Genomic DNA, 22,463 nt, shown 5'->3' with positions numbered 1-22,463 from the left:
AAAAATATGAGGAAATAGGATTTATTAAGAAAGCCTTTCATTTCTCTACAGAAGGGGAAAAGGATATATCTTTATTTTGACTGAGTTTTATAGAGGAAAAGAGATATATCTTGTAGTTGTTGTTGACTTGTTTTTAGGTTCTTTGTGACTTCATTTGGTTTTTTTTCTTTTTCTTTTTAGCAAAGCTATTGTAATATTTTGCCATTTCTTTCTTGGATTCATATTACAGATGAGAAAAATGAGACAGAGAGAATTAAGTGACTTGCCCAGGGTCATATAGCTAATAAGTATCTGAAGCTGGATGAGAATTCATGAAGATGAAGCTTCCCAATGACCCAGTGCTGTATATATTACACCATCTACCTGTCCTATTGTAAATACTTAGGAGAGAATCAAAAACTCATGATAAGGTTAGGCAACAACTGATCAGATTACTAAAACAGTAATCTGTTACTCTGAGGATCCATGTCATTTTCCCCATATGCTTTAATTAAAAAAATAATTATCACCTAACTTTTAGTTCTTGTTTTGTTACTAATTACCTATATGACTTTGGGCAAATCATTTAACTTTCCCAGGACTGATTCCTTCATCATAAAATGAAGAAATAGGATTAAATGATTAAAAGGATTAAATGATAAAGGTTTCTTTATTCTAAATTCCCCCCCTACCAGTTTTTCAAAACCCCAAATTTATTTCCATCTAAGCAATATATAATAAATACTTTAAGATGGGTATAAATATTGTGCAATACATACCTGTTCTTTTTCAAGCATGTCAGCCTTCCTCAATATCTTCATTGCATAGATATGGCCTGTGTCTTTCTTCTGGACAAGGCGTACCTAGAAACAAAAGGCATATTATTTTTCCTGGATAAATTCATGAAACTGGCTCTGTAGAAAGCAGAGTTTAATTAAATAGCAGGAGTTTATTTTGATAAATTATTACTGCATATACCAAAACATTATCTATCTACATGGGAAACACATAGCTATTAATTTAATTCAAGAGCAAATCAGAATAAAATACATTCTATGAATGCCATCAATAATACCAATAAAATTATTTTCATTTTTATCAAGATAGTTGGCATGTGTGTATATGATATTATTATGATGATAATATGTTAATAATGTGATTACAAAGGATGGGATTTCCTCCATCTAGTGAGATCTCAACTCCTCTATAGTTTAAAGTTCTGGAGAACTGCTTGAGGCTCAAAGAGTTTCAGTGTCTTCTACATAATCACACAACTATTTAAGTGTCACAGATAGGATCTGAACACATTTCTTTCTGCTTCTAAGGTTAGTACTCCATGAGATCACATATTTCCTTAAAGGCTTTGTAAGTAGTAAATAGTCAAATCTAACTTTAGAATCAAGAAATTCTAAGTTTGGGTTGTATTGCCTATGTGACCCTGGACAATTTAAATGGTCCCCTTCTGGACATGGCAATGAGGGTGCTGGTATCTACTGGAAGAAGTTCCTCTCTGGAAGATCTCTACATCAATTAAATCACAAATCTTATAAGCAATATATATATATACACCTGAATAGATATACAAATATCAGATATATCTTCCCCTAGGAAACACATGCTAAGAAACATAATAACCATTTGGAAAAGATAATCTTTCTGAAGTGGAAGTAACATTTTCTTTTCTATTATAATTTCCTAGAACACATCAAAAAAAAAAAATCTAGAAATTCTTCTAAAACTCTTAAAATGGTAAAAATTCATTATATTACTGTAAAAAAGTAACATTTGAAATTTCAGAAAGTCTGTGTTTTAATACAATATTTTTACTTCCCAAATTAAAAAGATGAAATACATGATATTAGATGAATAAATATACCAAAAGACAAATCAGGGGCTCAGGAGAAAAGATGGGTTGAATTATCAAGACAGGACTTAAGGAAAGACATGAACCTCTCCAAAGGCTCCTCTCCCTATAACTTTCAGGGATTCGAAGTCATCCAAGCCAAGCCTTGTCCTTTTGAGTCTAAGAAATTCAGTTTCTTTGCGAGCATGCTGTGATCGCCGTAATTTTTTCTATAGGGGAAAAAAGAATAATTAAATTACAAGATTGATTTATTTTTAAAATTGTTTTTGTAAAGGTCTACAACATAAATCTAGACATAAAAATTCTTTTATTTGTAATAATTTTTGTTTATAATAAAAATATATATAGAACTTTTATTTATGATAACTAGATTATTATCCTTGCCACTTATTAGCTATGTAATTTTGGCAACCAAATTAACTTCTTGAGACCTAAGTGTCTTTATTTGTAAAAGATGGAGTTGGACTAGCTGCTCTCTAACCCTCTCCTCTCTCCTTCTAGTTCTAAAAACCCACAAGCCTACATGTCTTTTCTGCATTAAGTGTAAAAAATGGGTAGGATAGGAAAGTTTAAGAAGTTTCTGACATTTATGTTTTCTTTCCACCCAGCACAATACAATAGCAACAACATATTCTCTGCACTCAGTGCGAAATAAGACTACAAATGCATGGTATATAACATCAGCTGAGTCCTCAATGCTATTCAATAACTCTTCTTGCCTACTCTTACTGACTTTATTTCATTTGTCAAACTATTGTTCTGAATTTTTAAAATTTCTTCTAAAGCCACCAGGATAATTTCAATAGTCCTCACAGTTTTGCAAGATAACTTAGCCTCCTGTTTGATGAAGATGATTTCAATTTCTCCCTTCCATTTTGCTAAATTTTTCAGTGTCTTCCTTAATCCTAGTTACAAAAGAAACTATAATAATAATAGAATAAAATAACTTTTCATTGTAAATCAACAATAGTGCATTATACAACAAAATTTACAATACTGTAAATTTACAATAATTTTCTAATATTTACAAAATTATTCATTTTTCAGTTAAAAGAAGAAAACAAGATAATCATGCCCTGTAAAATTTTTTTTAATTTTACCATCTTTTATTTATATTCACTCTAGTCCTATCACATCAGTGACACTATCTAATAAATCTCCAAAATTTTCAGATGCCAACCTCTTAGTATTTCTCTTCTCTTTATCCATAAGTACCCAAGAATAGACCCTCAATATCACAAGAACCTCCTAACAAGTCTTTCTGTATCTATTCTCCTTAACACCAATATTTTGTTTCATTTTATAGAACTAACTAAGCTTCCTAATGCACAAATCCAGTCAGGCTCTTCATTCTTCTGTTCAAACATCTTCATTGTTCCCTACTGCTTACAAAATAAAATTCAAACTCCTTTAAATGGTAATCAAGACCCTCTGTAATTTTATATCATCTGGCCTTTTTATCCTTGTTTTAATATTTTAATATTATGATTTCAAAGATATGAATGCTCCATCCACTGTCACCATTTACAACATAGTCTACAGGATTGCCTATGAGCAAAATATTTATAAATATAAAGGTAACCTGATGGTGAATCTCAGAGTTTTTAGGAGGCTCGTATAATACATACACAGTTAGTATGGGACTTTTCCTTTCCCCCGTACTTTAGCACAGTACAGGACATAGTAGGGGCTTAATAAATGTTTATTGAATTGAAAAATTATAAGTTCATTTGGAAAATATGGGAGAATATGAACTAAAGTTCTTCTGTATAGCAAGAAGCTTTAAAAGATAAACAAGTTTCAAGACCAAAAAAAGTCATCTCTTGGACACTTAAGGGGAAACTAGAAGGTCAGCAATCAAATGAAAAATGAAAAAGATCTGTTAAGATTTTTTTTTAAAAATCTCTCTTTAACTCCAAGAACAGAAGTTCTACCATATTTGAACTCTATATCTTATTAGAGTAAGAAATAGAACTGAAAAAAAAAAGATGTTTTGGAAAAGCAACTGGACTAGAAAAAACATATAAAGAAGGGGAATGTGCTGGAGGGTGACATGATTCTGAAGGCATGATTTCAAAGATTCTAAAAGAGTTGGGGGGAAAAAAATCAGTCCTTATTATGAAAAAGGAGACTTACAAATATTACAGACCAAGAAAGCTAATCCATAGGTCTACTTTCCCATCTCTACAAAATATTCATGATAATTCTTGATGAAGTATTAAGAAGGCAATAGCCATACTTTTAAAGATTATATTCAGCTGTACACTAGATATTTACAATCATACTTTTTAGAAAAGTGTATACAAGATCCTTTAATGTTTGTTGCTTGTTGATTAAAAAAAAATTTATTTGCTAGGGGAAAAAATGGCTCTTTTCCCACACGACATTTCACACATAGATTAAATTATACATGATTCTTAACAATTAAAAATGACTTTGTTCAGTGACCCTTTAATTATTAATATTAATAGCCAAAAAACAGACACACATCTGATAATATCACTGAGTCTGTGCAGTATAGGATCTAAATCAAATCAGGATTTCCTATATATGGTGAAGTCCTATGGGTGGGGTGCTTACATCAAACTCTGTAATATTATAAAGTATTCTATATGAAATTCATTAAAAAGAGTTCACTCTAACTTTGCCCAGAAAAAAACTAAGTGGATGAAAACTATGGCAAGCAATTGAACAGATAACTCAAAATTTGTCAACCAGTCCAAACATGTCATAGAAAGAAGACAACACAAATGGATAATGAATTAGATGTATAACTGAAGAAGAGGCAGTTAATAGACTGGATAGCTTATGGGAATGTGCAGCTATTTGAATCATTCCAAAAGGAAAATCTAAATTTCAAAAGACAACTTAAATTTCTTTCAGCCTAGTATATTGCTGAGATGTTAAATTCAAATAGAGACAGAAGCCTATAAGCATGCATCTTGACTTAAAAAACCACATGTTAACATAATCAAAGCTCTATATATCTATATATACCTATTTTGTTAAGTATTTCCCAATTCCAAAATACTCTAGGCTTCATTGGGAGTGTGGCAGCATATCACCAATATTTTAAATTAAAGTAAGAAGACCAGGATTTAACTCCACATTCAAAGTATTATCAGCTGTATGACCCTTGACAAGTTCCTTACATTTCCCAAAACTCAGTGTCCTTATCTAAAAAGTGGCTAATATAATAGGACCTACTATAATGGTCATTATGAGGACCACATAAGATAATATATGTTAACTCTTTATAAATCTTAAATTGCTATATAAATGTTAGCTATTATAATTAATCATTATTATTCTAGTCAGAGAGAAAAAAAGTCAAAGGAATTCACTAAAAGTTATGAGGTATGGGAAACTTGAGCATATATTCTGTAAATATTTTTAATATTAATGGATGCATAAAATGCTTAAATTTTAATTTTTAATAATTTAATGCTAGAAGCATTAAAATATTTTGTACAGAATGATGAAACTATCTGAACACAATACTTCAGATCTGATCTAGCCAGCAGTTTTTTAAAAGATGAAATATGAATAATCTAAAATACAAATCAATAATATATTATCTTAAAGCCTTAATTATTCACCGACTCCTTTAAGAGCTTTGGGAAGCAACTAGACCAACTTTCTATCCAACATATGAGTCTCCTCTGCTCAGCCTGATATATTTATTACATGAATTGAAGGACTAGAAAATGTTTGAATTATACAAATTGAAAGAATAGCTGAGAATTACTAAGAATATTACAGTAATCTTCAAACATCTAAAGAGTTATCATATGGAATTATTAGAATTCTCCAGGAAAGCTCTAAGACAAATAAATGAAAGTTATAAGAAGGCATATTCATGGAATGCCTCAAAAATTAATTAATTCTCCAATCACTGAATAGGCTTATAGTATAGAAAGCCACATTAATGCCAGAGGGAATTGAATCAGGTAATTTCTAATACTTGCACCATAGTTCTATATTTTAGATAAGTATACTAAGTAAGTTGTAGATAGATAGTAGTTGTAGATAGTATATTATTTTATATATCTGATTGTCAGCATTTTTTCTTAAGCTTATTTATCAGTTCACGTATTACCTATTAGTACTTATGCTAGAATTGTCGACATCTCATTGCTCTTAGGAACATGTTTAAGACTATATTTCATGGTATACAGTAATGACAAGATTGTGTGATGGTCATCTATGACAGACTTAGCTCTTCTCGGCAATTTAGTGATCCAAAGAAATCCCAATAAACTTTGGATAGAAAATGCTACCTACATCCAGAAAGGAAACTACGAAATTGAATGAGGATGGAAGCATACTACTTATTCACCTTTTTTTCCCTTATTTTTTTCCTTCTCATGGATTTTCCCTTTTGTTCTGATTTTTCTTTCCCAACATGACTCATATGGAAATTATTAAGAATGAATGTCCATATATAACTTATATCACATTGCTTGCTATCATGGGACAGGGGAAGGTAAGGGAAGGAAGGACAAAAAACATTTGGAACTTAAAATATTTTTTAAAAATGAAAGCTAAAATCATCTTTATATGTAATTGGAAAAATAATATACTATTAAAATAAATTTTTTAAAAAACACTATGTTTCACAGTGCCTGGGATATTATAGGCATTTAACAAATGTTCATTAACTAACTGATCGCACTGGTATAAGCCTTACACTATAGGAAATTTCCTTATATAGAATTTCCCTATATCAATGAAATCATAGGTTTAGTGCCTATGCTGGACCTATGGTTTTTTTTAATTAACTGATTTTTATTTTTTATTTTTTTTTATTTATTAAGTGATAGTATTCCACCATCAATTTGAATTCTCTTAGGAAATCTATTCCATTCAAATTCCTAAAGTGTCCAGTGTGCTCTCTTAAGGATATTATTATTAAAAATCCTGGCAATAAAATAAACTGAGGAGAACATTATCAGAGAAGTCTGTGGTAAGCACTTGAAACTTCATTCAACTATTTACTGAGCATATTCTATATACGTACAAAGTAGTATGGGGAAAATAAGCATGAGTAAGACATTATCCCTAAGCTTTTCAATATGATAATATATACACTGTCATAAAATTTAAACTAATAAATGTCAAAATCATTTTCAGAATCAAGGATTTCAAAATGCATTTACTATAGTTCAATATATCTTGCTAGATTTAAATATAAATAATCTAAGAAGCTCATGGTAAAAAATGATGTAAGTACTAAATTCAATTGTAGTTTAGCCCAGCTAAATTATACTGCTCATTCAAATACCAAAAGATAAAACTAAATGATTTATAAAATCAATAAATTGGTTAATAATGAGTGATGATAAAAATTAAGTATCAAACTGAAACAATCTTTGTTCCAATATCCGTATCCTACTCCATATTCTCTCTCACTGACCATATTTTTATACTGATGATAAAGCTTTATATAAGTATAGAAATATAAAGATAGAATATATATATAGAAATATTACATATTTAATATATAATATATCAAGAAATATAAATAAGGAAATTTAAAAGTTTGAATATGACATAAAAATCAACTGTAAGATAAACAAGCTATGAGTACTATACAACTAGGCATTCTGTTCATGTAGGCACATTCCACTAGTTTGGGTTAGCTTCAAAAATTGATTTGCTTGTAAACAGACAATGCTAACTCTACAAATGGCTACTCTACTAAATCATATCACTCCTTCTGACTATATCAACAAAAACCACAAGGTGGCATTATAGAACCATTTGCTTTAAATATTTTGGATATAAAACATTCAGAAATGAATCAATGCAGGAATTATTTGAAGCAGCTGCTGGTTCATCTCTAATACTATAAAATTAAATGCAGTTGGTATAGTTGTGAAAACATAAACTGCTTTAATCAGAATAGAGGGAAAAGTCTTCAACTATTTCTCCACCTACCCCCCCAAAAGGAAGAGAAAATAGCAGTATTACCCATCTGAAATCTTATATTACATTCCACAACAAATAACTCATGTTTTTAGCACAAATATTTAATATACAGATCATCATAATTCTGGAAATACAAAATTATAAATGTAACACAAGGTTACATTGCTGTAAATACCATCAATTAAGTGACCTAGTAAAAGAAGCAAAGTCATGTACTCAAACCCAGCCTTGTAATTATGCACCTAAAACAGATATGCTTTAAAAAAAAAAAACCCTAGGAATGATGAATATGTATTTTATTTGTTTACTATTTATATCACAGATTAAATATTCAGGAAAAGCTAGTTCAAACATTTTTGTGGGCTAGTCAATATCCTATTCAAGGAAGGAAAAAATTAAAATGAATAGATGCCTTACTCCATCTTTCTAAATTTGAACAAGTAGTCCTTTAAAATCTCTACTATTAACATTCCATATGAGTAAAGCTTATTGTATGTGTGGTTAAGTTTTCCTAAAATAGGGCAAGGAATGTATAGTTTTCTTAGGTTTTACAAATGCCTGTAAGTATATACACTATACATATACATATATATATATATATATATATATATATATATACACACAAACATATATTTTGGTGTAGATATTTCACTTAAATATCAGTTTAAGTAATTTATCTAAGATGAATTTTAATGTTTTAAATTAAAGCATAAATGTATGCTAATATATTTTGATTATTTATAGTGTTCAAACCATTACTATTTATGTAATTTTTTTTTTTAAATAGCTTTATAAACAAGATACAACAGATCTATGACAAATATCATCCAAGGAGATTGGATTAAAAGCCAGATACTTTGCCACTAATGAATGAGCTGTATGATTTTGAATAAATCACAACTTTCTGAATTCTTGTTTTCTAACTTTGGCTAAATGATCTTAAAATTCCCCTTGAATTGTAAAACTCTGTAATATAAAGAGATGAAATTTCTCCATTAGATTATTATTTAGAAAGGTAATTAGGGGCAGCTAGGTGGCACAGTGGATAGAGCACCAGCCCTGAAGTCAGGAGGACCTGAGTTCAAATCTGATCTCAGACACTTAACACTTCCTAGTTGTGTGATCCTGGGCAAGTCACTTAATCCCAACTGCCTCAGCAAAAAAAAAGAAGAGTAATTAAACAGTACTGTAGAAAATAACCAATTAAAGAGATTTTATTATATGCAGAAATATTTTGCATATGTTTCTAAGTTTTAGTTTTTTTTTATATATATAGAGAGAAGCTTTTATTAGCTGTAAGTAGAAATGAAAGCATGGGCTCCATTAATCTTATTATTTTCCCAATTGTTTTCCTATAGAACTAAGCCATTTCCTTTCTAACATGTCAAGATTATAAATAATTGTAGTCATAAAATAAAATGAGTTGTGAAGATCTATCATGGTTAGATAATGTTCTACTTTCTCCTCTGATACTAATTTATATTGAACTGGAAGTTCTTAAGGGAGCTCAAATTTTAGCGCATTTTACCAAGTAGCCTATCAACTCTGTGGACCAGCCTATGTATCTTCTGAGAGATCCATTAACAGCAGGTAATGAATTTGGGAGTTGCTGACTAATTAAACTGTCTAATTTGGAAGGATTGAAATTTGCCTTGATAAAAGGGACAACCCAACCTGATGAACTCACAGATTCCTTAAGTAAATCAAAGAAACCTTTTTAAAATTTTTTTTGGAGTGATATAAGGGGGGGGGGGGGGGGGGGAATGAGTTTTCCTGATTGTAAATCAAATTTATTGAATGAATCAATCCACTTCTATTTTAAATGAAATAAACTGCTTCTGTATACATTAAGATATTAATACTATAAAGTATTTTACAAAATCTCATTTACAAAAGAACAATAATGCTTGAATCTTCCTTTTGGTGACTACTGCTAAAGATGGTGGTGGAAAATTATACAAGTAGTAAATGGACTTTTTCCCTTTTCTTTAACACATTTATGACTAAAATTGATGAAAATAAATCTATAAGTCAAATGATGATTTTCTAAACTAGGCAATCATCTAGAAGTGTAAAAATCCATGACATATATTGACAAACCAGAAAGCTATCTTACCTCTTCATCTGCCAATCCTTCTTCTTCCATAGCTACCTCTAACTTCTTTTGCCTGTATGGAGAAAAAGAAAATGTTTGTTTTTAGAATGCCCTTGACTCCTGGTTGACAATTATAAGCTTTCACATTTGCTACTTTAGTTACCTAAGACTAAGAAATAGAGCCTTATAAATCAACCGACCATTGTCACAGACATACACAGTTTATCATGTGTATATTGGGGATATATTGGGATATATAGGGATATATTGTATTTTAGACTTCATCTTGAATTATGAAATGCTACAAAGATAATAATGAGGTGATTGGTCATATGGACTGCAACAGTTACATGAGATTTTAAAATTGTTTTTGTAGAGAACATATAAGAAGGAAAACTAAGCTTAGTAAGTAGCCTTAAATCTTGCTTAAAATGTACTGTCAGTAAAATAATTCAAGCAAAGAACAAAGTCTCTTGGTTAGATAATAGCCATAATTATATTAAAGAAACTTTTCCAGTAAGAGAGTGAATTTGCTATAAATCTAAGCCAAGACTGGATTGAGAATATGAAAATGGCACATTTTATCATTGTTCTCACTATTATAGAGTTTATGTTGAAAGGAAGGAAGGAAACGTTAATTAACTTCTTATTATGTGTCAAGCACTTTACAAATATTATCTCACCTGGTCCTCATAGCAATCCTGACAGATAATTGTTATTTATTTTACAGTTGGGTAAACTGAGGCAGACAGCAGTTAAGTAATTTGTCCAAGATCACATAGTAGTAAATATATGAAGCTGGATATGAACTCAAGTACTCCTGACCACAGGCCCAATTCTTTATAGAATTCACCCCTCAGCAGCAGCATCTACATACATTAATGGGCCACTAAAGATTATTCCAAATCTTATGGCCAAAATGACTATTTGAACAGTGGCAAGCAGCCCAGTTTCTCATTTACCTACTGCAGATTTGAATTCTCTCTGAAACAAATGACTAAAAAGATCCAAAAAGAAATTACAGAAAAATGGCTTCTTCACCTCTAGAAATTATTAAAAAATCATCCGGCAGCCCATTTGGCAGCAGGAAAAGAGGCCACCAGCAAAGCCAGGGATAGCAGAGGCACACTAGCTAGCAGCCTTCAAAGAACCTAAGGCAAGCCAGAGGTATACGTCACATTCCGGGCTATTCTTCCCACTCCCAACTACTGCAGACCAGGACAGCCCAAGGACTTTGAAGTGTTTAGCATTCTGCCTTGAACTTCCAGAGATATCTAGCACTCTAAATCTACAAGTCCTAATCCCAGGAGGTAGAAATCCAAAGAACATCATAACCAAAATCCACAGGTTCCACAACAGATAGATAATAATACAAGTAAGCAGAAAGAAGCAGTTCAAGAACTAAAGACCCACAATCAGGATCACAGAAGACCTAGTTGCTCCTACCATTACTGAGAGAAGATTTTGATGTATAATATTCCCAAAGGCAAAAGATATGGGCTTACACCAAAAATACCTTATTCTATAAAACAATATAACTCTACAGGCGGAAAATGGACTTTTGATGGAATTGAGGACATTCAAACATTTTTGATAAAAACACCAGAGTTGAGCAGGTTCTCTGAAACTCAATGGTCATACACAGAAAGAAAGACCATACATAGTAACCTTTTTGGTGGGGAGGGGTAAACAAAAAATTATAAACAGATCATATTCCCATAGAATGAGAAATAGCAAACAAATTCTGAATATACATGAATATAATGGATATTACTTTATCACAAGAAATGATGGATACACTGAATTCAGAGAGGCACAGGAAGACATATTTACCTTGTTAAATTATATATAATAAACAAACACACTTCTTCCAAAACAAATTCAACAAGACAAAAGTTCAGTTTATTATACAGTCTCTTTTTTGTTCTTCATTGTATACTTAAATATTTGTTTGCTGCAAGTAAGTTCACAATTCAATATAAAACTTTAATTTTAAAAAATTCATATTTTTCTATTGTTGGGCCATCCTTTTATGAAAAAGGACAAAGAAATCATGGTATAATATCCTGACTTGCACTTAGATTGGATTTAAGTGAGGTAGATAAAGTTGCACAAAGTTGCCGCCAGTACAACTCTGTCTTTCAGAGCCATCAAAGTTCAATGCAAGACAAAAAAAAGGTAACTAACAATGGCCCAGGGTGATAACTTGAAGGTCTTTGATGTCTGATCAAACTCCAAATGCTCTACAGCCTGCTTCAGCCATCTTTTTGATTCCATTGGAACAAATAGTTCTCATCCCCTCATTTCTGCCAGGACTAATATACTAATATAGAACTAATTTACACAATGACAACAATATAGGAAACATCATATATACTGGCTCTGGAATCAAAAAAGCTGAGTTCAATTTCTCTTCTGACATTTATTATTCGTGTGATCTTGGGAAGTAGCACTCTCTCTGGACTTTAGTTTCCTAAAATTATTTATAAATAATTTTTATTTTTATAAATAAAATTTATTATAAATGTTTAATTTATAAAATTATAAAAGTTTAAAAAATAAAAATTATAAAATAAATCCCCTGAGATTTCTTTGAGCTACAAAGTCATGATCCTAAATAGAAAAACAAAAGCAAAGACAGTGGACCATGGAATTATTAATGACCAAATCTGGCCCAAGAAATGTTGACACAAAGCATCTCACTTCCTTCATTATTGAGGTGGTATATAATGGGTAAGAATATAGCATGTATATTCAGAATCACTTTTACTAGACGACTTTTATTTTTTCTTTCTTTTTGAAATCTTTGTTGCAAGAAATAGTTCAGTTGGGAGAGAAGGGAGAGAGAGAAAATCAAGGATTGGTATAACAAAATCAAAAGGCAAGATTTAATTGGTAAAAGAAACTCTCTAAACAACTCCCACCTATAAAGATTCATAACTGCTCTGTAATTTACAGCCTTAGATTCCATCAATAAAAAATTTTGATTATGCTACATATATATTTATTTATAAACTATATATATGTAGAATGGTTAAATTAATAATTATGTTTATTAAAACATAACTTCCATTTAAAAGGTTAATACAGAAAGATTAAAAAATGATGAAACAAAAATAAAATAATACCTGATCCCAGAATCAATAGAGGAGTCACTGGGTTTTGCTGAATAAAAGAATGGCATGGTTAGACTTGCCCTTTAGGAATAGGTTGGATTAGAGAAGAGTGAGATTAGATGCCAAGAAGATCAGTTAGAAGGCTCTTGTTGTAGGGCAATTAAAAGGTAAGGAGGGTCTAAAATAAGGGGTAGCTGGTAGCTATATGAGTAGAAGAGATAGATGTTATCGAGGTAGAATCCTGAAAACGTGATAGAATTTGTGGGTTGAGGAAGAGGTAGAAATCAAGGATGACACTGAATTTGTGAACATGGATAACTGGAAAAATGGTGGCATTTTCAACATAAATTAGATAAGTTCAGAAGAAAAGCAGTTGATTTTTTTTAATGGGGGAGAGACATATTAAGATCTGTATATAGATATAATCTATCCATAATTATTGATCTTTTGGGATTTACCCTATTCCACCAAAAAAAAAAAAAAAAAAAAAAAAAAGACATGGTACAGTAAGACTTTTTCTCATAAGCTCAGAACTCCTACTTGCTACATAAATGAGATAATTACTGGGAGGGAGAGATGAGTGTGAATATACTGGAGGTAGGGAGAGTTTGACCTGAATAAACTGTTGTTATTAAGTCCCTGGTTGGAGTTAGGTTATAATCATCTTGAGGAGCCTCCATCTAAACTAGAAGGGGAAAAGTCCGGATAACAGTTTAATTTGTAGGAAAATCAAATATTCATTTCTTTTAAAAGAAATTTTTAAACAGGCAGCGCTAGTAAGACTATGACAATTTTTATTCATTTTTAAATTCTCTTTTTATTTATTATCTCATCCCTGGATATATTTTTCCATTTAACACTATTAATTGTGGCTTAATTCACTAATATTGACAATAATTAAATAATATTAACTTACTTATGGGTTTGCTTTTTTACCTTACTACTTAGAATTATTTGTTAACCAATATGAATGTTGTCAAAATATAGTAAATTCAGTTATATCCTGATTTCAGAAAGGCCTGGAGAGACTTACACGAACTGATGCTGAGTGAAATGAGCAGGACCAGGAGATCATTATATACTTCAACAACAATACTATATGATGCAGTTCTGATGGACCTGGCCATCCTCAGCAATGAGATCAACCAAATCATTTCCAATGGAGCAGTAATGAACTGAACCAGCTATGCCCAGAAAAAGAACTCTGGGAGATGACTAAAAACCATTACATTGAATTCCCAATCCCTATATTTATGCCCACATGCATTTTTGATTTCCTTCACAAGCTAATTGTACAATATTTCAGAGTCTGATTCTTTTTGTACAGCAAAATAACGTTTTGGTCATGTATACTTATTGTGTATCTAATTTATATTTTAATGTACTTAACATTTACTGGTCATCCTGCCATCTGGGGGAAGGGGTGGGGGGTAAGAGGTGAAAAAATGGAACAAGAGGTTTGGCAATTGTTAATGCTGTAAAGATACCCATGCATATATCCTGTAAATAAAAGGCTATTAAATTAAAAAAAATTTTAAAAATTTAAAAAATTGAAGGCTAAAAAAAAAAAATTCAGTTATATCCTATAATCAGAATTCAATTAAGTATTATTTTACCTCCTTTTCAATGCAATAATAATTCTTGCTTAGGTAAAGTAGTATCATTTTAAAGTGTTGATTTTTCATATAAATTTTTCAAATAAAATAGTTATGTACTAAATTAGAGGAAAAATATTTTGGTCTTAAGAAGAAAAAGAATTAAATCAAACGGTAAAGGGTATAAGATATTTCTCTCCCTCCCCTCCCCATGAACAGTTAGTTTAATGCTTGAAAGACTTAAAAGGGAAGTTTAATTTTTTAAAAAAGTTAAAATATACATGAAAGAAATACAGTTATCAGGTAATATTTGAGCAATTTAGATCAGAAAATGAACTGTAGAATAAGTGTGAGATGTAATTTAACTTGAAGGATGTAGAATGACGCTTCCTTTGTATGTGAGCAGTGTGATGGTTTAACGAGACAGAGAAAAAAATAATCTTTACTTATTGAAGTAATAATATACAGCTAATGCAGAATTTTGTTTTGTATAATACATATATTTGTAATGTTTTTGGTTGGGGGGGAGATTTGGAATTGAAAATGAGATTGAATTTAAAAATAAATAACAGTATGCGAATGTGAAGAATAGATTTAAAAAAATATGAATTGATACAAAAGACTACTTTGAGAAGTTAGAACTTTAGAGAATTATGGTTCCTCAGTTTACTTGACTAAAAATATTTACAATCAAAAAAGCAAAACCTACAATTTTTAAATTATGTAACCATTTTGAGGAAAGATGTTTAATAAGGATTTTTGAGCTCATAGAGAAAATGTAGTGAATTTTTATCTAGTTAGTGAAAGGTGATACTTTAGGTTGGAAGATTCTATAAAAACCACTGGAGATTTATAAAGCTGAGGGCAAGTAGGTACTTTGGTGAAAAGACAATAAAACTTCAGGTGAAAAGTCAGCAGACACTAGAAACACAGTTTTGTCAGAGCAAGCATAGACATAATTACATGATAAGAAAGCTTCAGATGTTAGTTTTAATTTTAATTAATTAATTATTAATTAATTAATTTTAAGCACATTGGAAGAAAATTCCAATTCCAGCAGCTAGTGCCCTACAACACCACCTGGGGTTTCAAAAACCTGCATCTGTACATCAATCAAACAGGATCTGTTGCTTTTTTGTTGCCCACTCTGGTTTAAAAATACAAAAAAAAAAAAAAAAAAAAGAAAAGACAGGTTATATAGTTCTACTGTATAAAAAGAGATGCTGAGATTTACTAGGATTATGTTTTATCTTAGAGACTGAAAAGTTAGCCAGGTTTGATTTTTCTTGCTCAGAAATTAAATTTGAGATGTTTTCACTCTTGAGGTTTATTTGCTATGAACTTGTAAGACAACACATGATTCTGTTACATGAACAGCTGACTTTGAGAGTTATTTGACTTAAAAATCAGAACTACTCCAATTCAATCTTGCTAATGTATTTTCAATGTCATTTTATGAGTGACTTTAAGTTGAAAGAACTTATCAAATGCTATATGTTGATCTAAGAATAGAAGAAGGTTTGCTTAGGTAAAGACTAGTAAGGGATAAGCAATCAAAATAGAAATAGTTTTATGTAGTGTAGATGTTCCTGAATGAGCCAATGATCTCTAAACCTATAGATGTGTGAGTTATTCTGAACATATTTTTCCCCTCTCATGTTCTTCCTTTCCAGTCCCTTGTAACTGTGTGTCTCCCTCACAGGTCACAAAGGCATTGGTGATAGAATGTTACCCAGGTTTATGTGAAGATTGTAATGTAGTTATTATTCTTGCATTTGCTTTAACATATAATATTATTATTACTTCTTTTTGTTTATTGCTAAGTAAATAGTTATGTTTAAGATCTAAAAATATCATCGTTGATTAACTGGTAATTGAAGTGATTTGGTGGGAGCTCAAGAACTGAAATGGCAAGTAGGAAATGCCCACAATAGGACATTCCTAAGGTTGCTGTGGTTGTTATTCGGTCATCTCATATTCTTTGTGACTCCAGGGATAAGACCTTTTGTTCTCCACTATATCCCAAAGTTTGTTCACGCTCATGTTCAGTGCTTCCATGGACACTATCTACCTCATTCTATGCTATCTCTTCCTTTTGCCTTCAATCTTTTCTAGCATCAGAGCTCTGTCTTCTCATTATGTGGCCAAAGCATTTGAGCTTCAGCTTCAATATTTGTCCTTTCCATAAATAGTCATAGTTGATTTCTTTAGGTTTTGACTGCTTTGATCTCCCGCCTGTGCAAGGGATTCTCAAAAGTCTTCTCCAGTGCCATGGTTCAAAAGCATAGATTCCATAGCATTTAAAATTTCTTATAGTTCAATTCAAGTGTCACTTTTGTGGTCTAGATATCCTGAGAGAATTTAGTCCTTCTCTAAAGGACTGCATGTGTGAAAGTATGTTGGAAAGAGAAAGCCAGCCCAAAAAACAAGTTGACGTTCACATATCCACATGAAAGGTGTGAAACTTTATAATATGATACTGTTTGTACATATTGCATTTATAATGAAAATCTAAATAAAGACAAGATCCTAAAGTGCCTTCTAAATTATCAAGGAAAAATTATGTTGAAAACAGTTTGGCATCAAAAATATTTTGTAGTATTTTAATTATTTGATAATAACAAAACTATGGAGGTAGCTGACCTCAGAATGAAGAAGATCTGGTTCCAGGATCAACTCTGACAGAATGTCAGGTATTTAAAGCATTTTGTAGTATTTTAATTATCTGATAATTGCATGGAGACAGTATGATGTAGTAGAGGGCTGACTTCACAATGAAGAAGATCTGGTTCTAGACTCAACTCCAACACCAAAGGGACTCTGAGTCAGCCTTTCAAGGTCACAGGAAACTCCCTTAAGACTGTATGCAATGGAGAAGAATTGGAATTTCTTGGTAGAGGAAATGTTCCTCATAGGTAGCTCTCTAGATTAAAGAAATTACAGGTTCAGACAAAGGGAACAGGTGTAGGGGTTTGGAAGAGGAGGGTGTCTATGTATTTCTGTACATCAAACATTCAATTAGCTATGACAGCCTAATCACTATCATGCCAGATAACATAAAATTTATGCTATTATTATTGTTAGAGGGAGCAAAAGTGAATTATTTATGAAAAATATGCGAAGGGCATCAATCAAGCAAAGCCACCTGAGGCACTATTGTTGATGTTTTTGTTGTTACTGGAAGTACTGTGTGGGTTTGTCTGTGTCTACGTGCATGTAAATGTGCTCATGTTCTTGAAAGTGGACATGAGGAAGCATAAAGGAAGCAAGGAGAAGGAAATTTTTAATTTCCAAGCAAATACTTCAGAGTAATTTTACCGTACAACACTATCTAAGGAAAAACTGGAATGCCTTGTACCAATAAGTGTTAGGATGTACTAAAATAGGGCTGGCCTCTGCATTAAAATGATTTAAGCAACTTTGCAGTCACATGAATCTCTGTAAAGACTCATGACATAAGAGCCTCCTTTTGAACCAAATTTTCAGTCACTTATGTTGGTTTTCTATAAAATTAAATCTATGATTGAAATATTTAAAGTTTGCTGTTAAGATTTCCTGACTTTATCCTCATAAGTAATACATGGAATAATAAACCTGTAATTAGCAAATCCACCCATGTGCATAATTAGCCTATTATGTCCAAGTCTTCCTTCAAGCCACTTCCCAAAGCTTGCCAAGTACTCTTCTTTCATTAAAAATTTTTCTAAAGTCCCACATGCATCACGAAAACATCTTTACTTGGAAGCAACGTGGGAAGTTTGTTCTGGGCCTACCTTAGGTAAACTTTTAATCCCACTCCCTATTACCCCATAAAAATAACTATCTTCCTAATATATTTTATCAGGCTTTTGTACCTGTCCATTTTTCTATGTCCTTTCTAAGTCTGCTGCCATCATCAGCACTCTCTTAAATTATGTTTTAATGGCCAGGGACAATTTTATATTCATTTTGAATATATTTATATGAAATATATATATTTTTGTGACATGACAACACAGAAATGATTAAGAATGTCTTTAACAATAGCAATCCCCACTTTTTCCTCTCCCCTCTGTTTGGTGGACAGGAGAGAAGAGATTAACAGACATAGTTAAGATGTCAGGAATGGAAGACTATCTCTGAACACTTTTCTTTTAAAAATGAGTGTATGATTTTTCTCTCAGATGGTAGAAAATGTCACACAATGTGGATGGCAAGCTTAAAGACGTGATCTCTGGGCAACTGACAACATGTAGAAACATTTTAAATTCTATGATTTAAAAGCAAGTCTACACGTTAGATATTCCTTCATCAAACCTTATAGAAAATGATCTTTTTCTCTAATTTACTCGATACAAGTTTAATATTCAAAAGGATTGGAAAAATCAACCCACTCATTTATAGACAAATGAATATATACTATAGCATGCTATATTAATTTATAATCTTCGTAAATGAAAACTATTTTTCCTAGGAGCTTAAGTTTCATAACAAAGTGGACTAAAAGGTATGAATAATTTAATCACTTTTCTTTCTATTCAAATTGATATTCGGAAGAATGTAGATGATAGCGGTATATTGTAATAGAGAGGGAACCAGGTTTAGAGTTGGAAAGGTTTTGGTTCAAATCTTGCTTGGGTGAGGAACAAACTCTCTGTGCCTCAATATACTCTTGAGTTCAAATTTGATCTCAGTTGTATGGTCTAGGGCAAGGCACTTAATCCTATTTGCCTCAATTTCCTCATCTGTGAAAGAAGCTGGAGAAGGAAATTACAAACTACTCCATATCTTTGCCAAGAAAACCCCAAATGGAGTCATAAAGATAACATAACAATATATAATACCATAATATATGATATGTACTGTAAAGCAGAATTAAATTACCAAAAATTTAAGAAGCAACTGCTAATATGAAAGGTACTATGTATAGTATTTGGGACACATATCCACAGTCTCTCTCCACACAGAGTTTACAGTCTGATAAAAGGGAATATAGCTTATAAATAAAAAAGTGTAAAATAAAAGTGTCTTATATGCAAAGACAAAGACCAGATATTGTACTCAACGAAAATTCAAAAAGCTAGTAATCATTTTTAACAATGAGGTGATGAGAGGAATAACATAATACTTCAAAGAAGGGCTAAGCCTTGAAGGAAGAGAAGGATTTCAAGAAGCATTAGCAAAGAGGTAACATATTCCATAGGCATGGGGAAGGTCTGGGTGAATGTAGAGAAAGAAAAGCATTGGTTTTTGAGTGTATATCATAGGATATATAAAGGAAAGTAGTAACAAAATCAGATTAGAAAAAATAAGAGGACGCTGTCTTAGCATGGGTCTGAAATTCCAGACGAGAATTTGTATTTTATCTTATAGACAATAAGGAATTACTAAAAGTTTGTGAGCAGAAGCATAGTATGCTCACACCTATGTAAGGATTATTTGTATTATTCTGGCAGCTGTGTGAAGGATGGAGTGAAAGGGAAGATGCTAGGTGATGGGAGACAAGTTAAGAAATAATAACTCAGGATAAAAGTAATAAGGACCTGAAATAGGTTGGTAGATGTGTGAGGGGAAAATAGGAGATAGATGAAAGAGATATGGTGAAGAAGTATTAATGATCTGACAGCTGATTGATAGGGGGTAATAAAGAAGAAGAAAGGGTCAAAGATGGAGCCAGACCCGAGTAGTGACATTATCAACAATATCATCATCAACAAGAACAAACAACAACAAAATAGGGAAAATGGGAAAGGGGGCAAGTTTCAGTAGAAATATGAGTGTTGAAATTAAACACTGAATTTGAAGTATCAGAGAAATATACAGGTAAAGCTATCCAGCAAAGAAGTATTTGAACAAGTTAGAGCCATGTTTTTAAACCTTAGAAATTGAATTATTCTGTTTGAATTATTCATTCAAACAGGCAATAATTAAGCATCTGTAAGGCTTACCAATGTTAGTTGAAAGATATAACTAAGGCAATAAGATGGTACAATGTTTTCATTTGGGAAGCTTGTGTTTCAATGAACATTTAATAATCACTCCCAAAATAGTACTCTATAGCCAGCTTTTATTGAATGTTATAATCATATATCGTCCTATGCTAGATGGTGTATAGGATACAAAGATGTATAAGATATCAGTCTCTGCCCTCAAGAAGCTGACAATTTAACAAGGAGAGGTAAGGAGTACAAAATGCTATACAATCACTTTTGAAAGGCAGGATCAGAGGCTTCATAGAGAAGATCTTGCTTGAGTTGAAGGATTTTAATAGATAGACACAGGGACACTGATTTTATGCTGAATATTTCTATGTCTCAAGCTAATACTAATAGATACCTTTTGCAATACCTAGAATGACAGCAGACAATTTTGTTCTTGTGTAATCTATTAAATCTTTTAAGTCCTGCAAAGTACCACATGGCTGCTACTTTGAACAGATATAAATTTTCTCAATTTACTATTTTTGTCACTAATTCTGTATCTTAAGATACAGAATTAATATATGCAGAAGACAGATATTAATCTTAATTAATACATACAAAAGAAATAGAAGAAGATGGTTGGTCTAAGCAACCCTGTAAGGCCATATACATAATTTCAAAAGAGTTTTAAAATGCTGGCTAATGCCAATTTTTAAAATATAATTTAGGAATATGTCTACTAAAACCAAAACAAAAAACACTACAGGTATGACATTTTTCCTAACCAGAAAACCTTATGTGTGTTTAGTTTGTGTGTGATGTGGGTACTTGTGTGATCAAAATTGAATATACCTTGAAAGAGCATTTTTTGAAACCAAACCAATGCATAAATGAATTTATACTAATTGTAGGCTATTCAGAAGTGGTATGGTTTGTTCCATGTTGTAAAATTTCTTAATGGAAAACATGCTAGTACTCCAACCAATCAATGTAACAGCCCAAACTAAGTTTTTTGTTTTGCTTTGGCCATACCTGGTTTCTCTTTCTTCATGCTGTAAAATTAGATTGCTGTAGAAATTCTCCAATGTGAGTTTAGCTACAGTCACTCTTTCCCGGGTGTGGTTGCTCATGGGAAAAGTTGTTGTAGTTCCCGCAGTCATTGCCATAGTAACAGATACTGAAACAGAATATATTATAAGAAATTATTCAATAGAAGAAACTTTCTTGATAAATTCCAGATATTTAACTTTAATTGGAAGACAGCTCTACCCTGAACAGTTAAGCAAATCTAAGTATACCATAAAATTATATGAAACTAGTGGAGCAAGATGTACTTTCCATACACCTAAAATAATAAAGATGAATGATCTATAACCAAAGAACAAAAATAAAGCATCATGGCGAACACATTATTACATATATTCCATAGATGCTTTCTTGCAAATGGATAAATAATAATTCAGCTTCCTGAATTCCAAAAAAAAACCATATGCCAAAGATAATTACATAAATACATATGCATATATTGGATTTAACATGTATTTTTATACCATGTTTAACATGTATTGGATTACCTGCCATCTAGGGGAGGAGGTGGGCAAGGAGGGGGATTGGAACACAAGGTTTTGCAAGAGTTAATGTTGAAAAATTATCCTTGCATATGTATCCTTTGCATATGCAAAATAAAAAGCTTAAATAATAATAATAACCAAAAAAAATATGCCAAGTTGGCAAAGCAAGAAAATGTACTGCTTTCAAGTAACTCACCTGTTGTAATAAAACAAAGGTGTAAAACAATTAGTCTCATACACCAAACAGAAAAAAAAAGTGAAAAAAAGACCAGTAATGTAATAGTAGAAAATAAATTAATCAAACCACATCATATATATCTATATAATAATGTACATAAATTATCTCATTTGCTTTTCATAACTGGGGAAGGGAAAGGTCAGACAGAAAAAGAATTGTACCCATTTTATGGAT

At 31.5% G+C, this 22,463-nt stretch overlaps 1 protein-coding gene across 3 annotated transcripts in view; it reads right to left on the bottom strand.

Annotated features, from left to right (window-relative positions):
* Positions 1-22,463, bottom strand: part of STK38L (serine/threonine kinase 38 like) — a 110,164-nt gene that overhangs the window by 18,276 nt on the left and 69,425 nt on the right. For all 3 annotated transcript variants that reach the window (XM_031938496.1, XM_003771399.4, XM_023504696.2), the window contains 4 exons: positions 21,513-21,657; positions 9,891-9,942; positions 1,930-2,052; positions 759-842 (listed from right to left, as the gene is read on the bottom strand). In XM_031938496.1, the coding sequence (XP_031794356.1) occupies positions 759-842; positions 1,930-2,052; positions 9,891-9,942; positions 21,513-21,646 (393 nt within the window). In that variant the 5' untranslated portion in view covers positions 21,647-21,657. The remainder of the gene's footprint in view (positions 1-758; positions 843-1,929; positions 2,053-9,890; positions 9,943-21,512; positions 21,658-22,463) is intronic.

Source organism: Sarcophilus harrisii, chromosome 5 (assembly GCF_902635505.1).
Source record: "Sarcophilus harrisii chromosome 5, mSarHar1.11, whole genome shotgun sequence".
Taxonomy (NCBI): Eukaryota; Metazoa; Chordata; class Mammalia; order Dasyuromorphia; family Dasyuridae; genus Sarcophilus; species Sarcophilus harrisii.
This window is presented reverse-complemented; position numbering and strand designations above follow the sequence as displayed.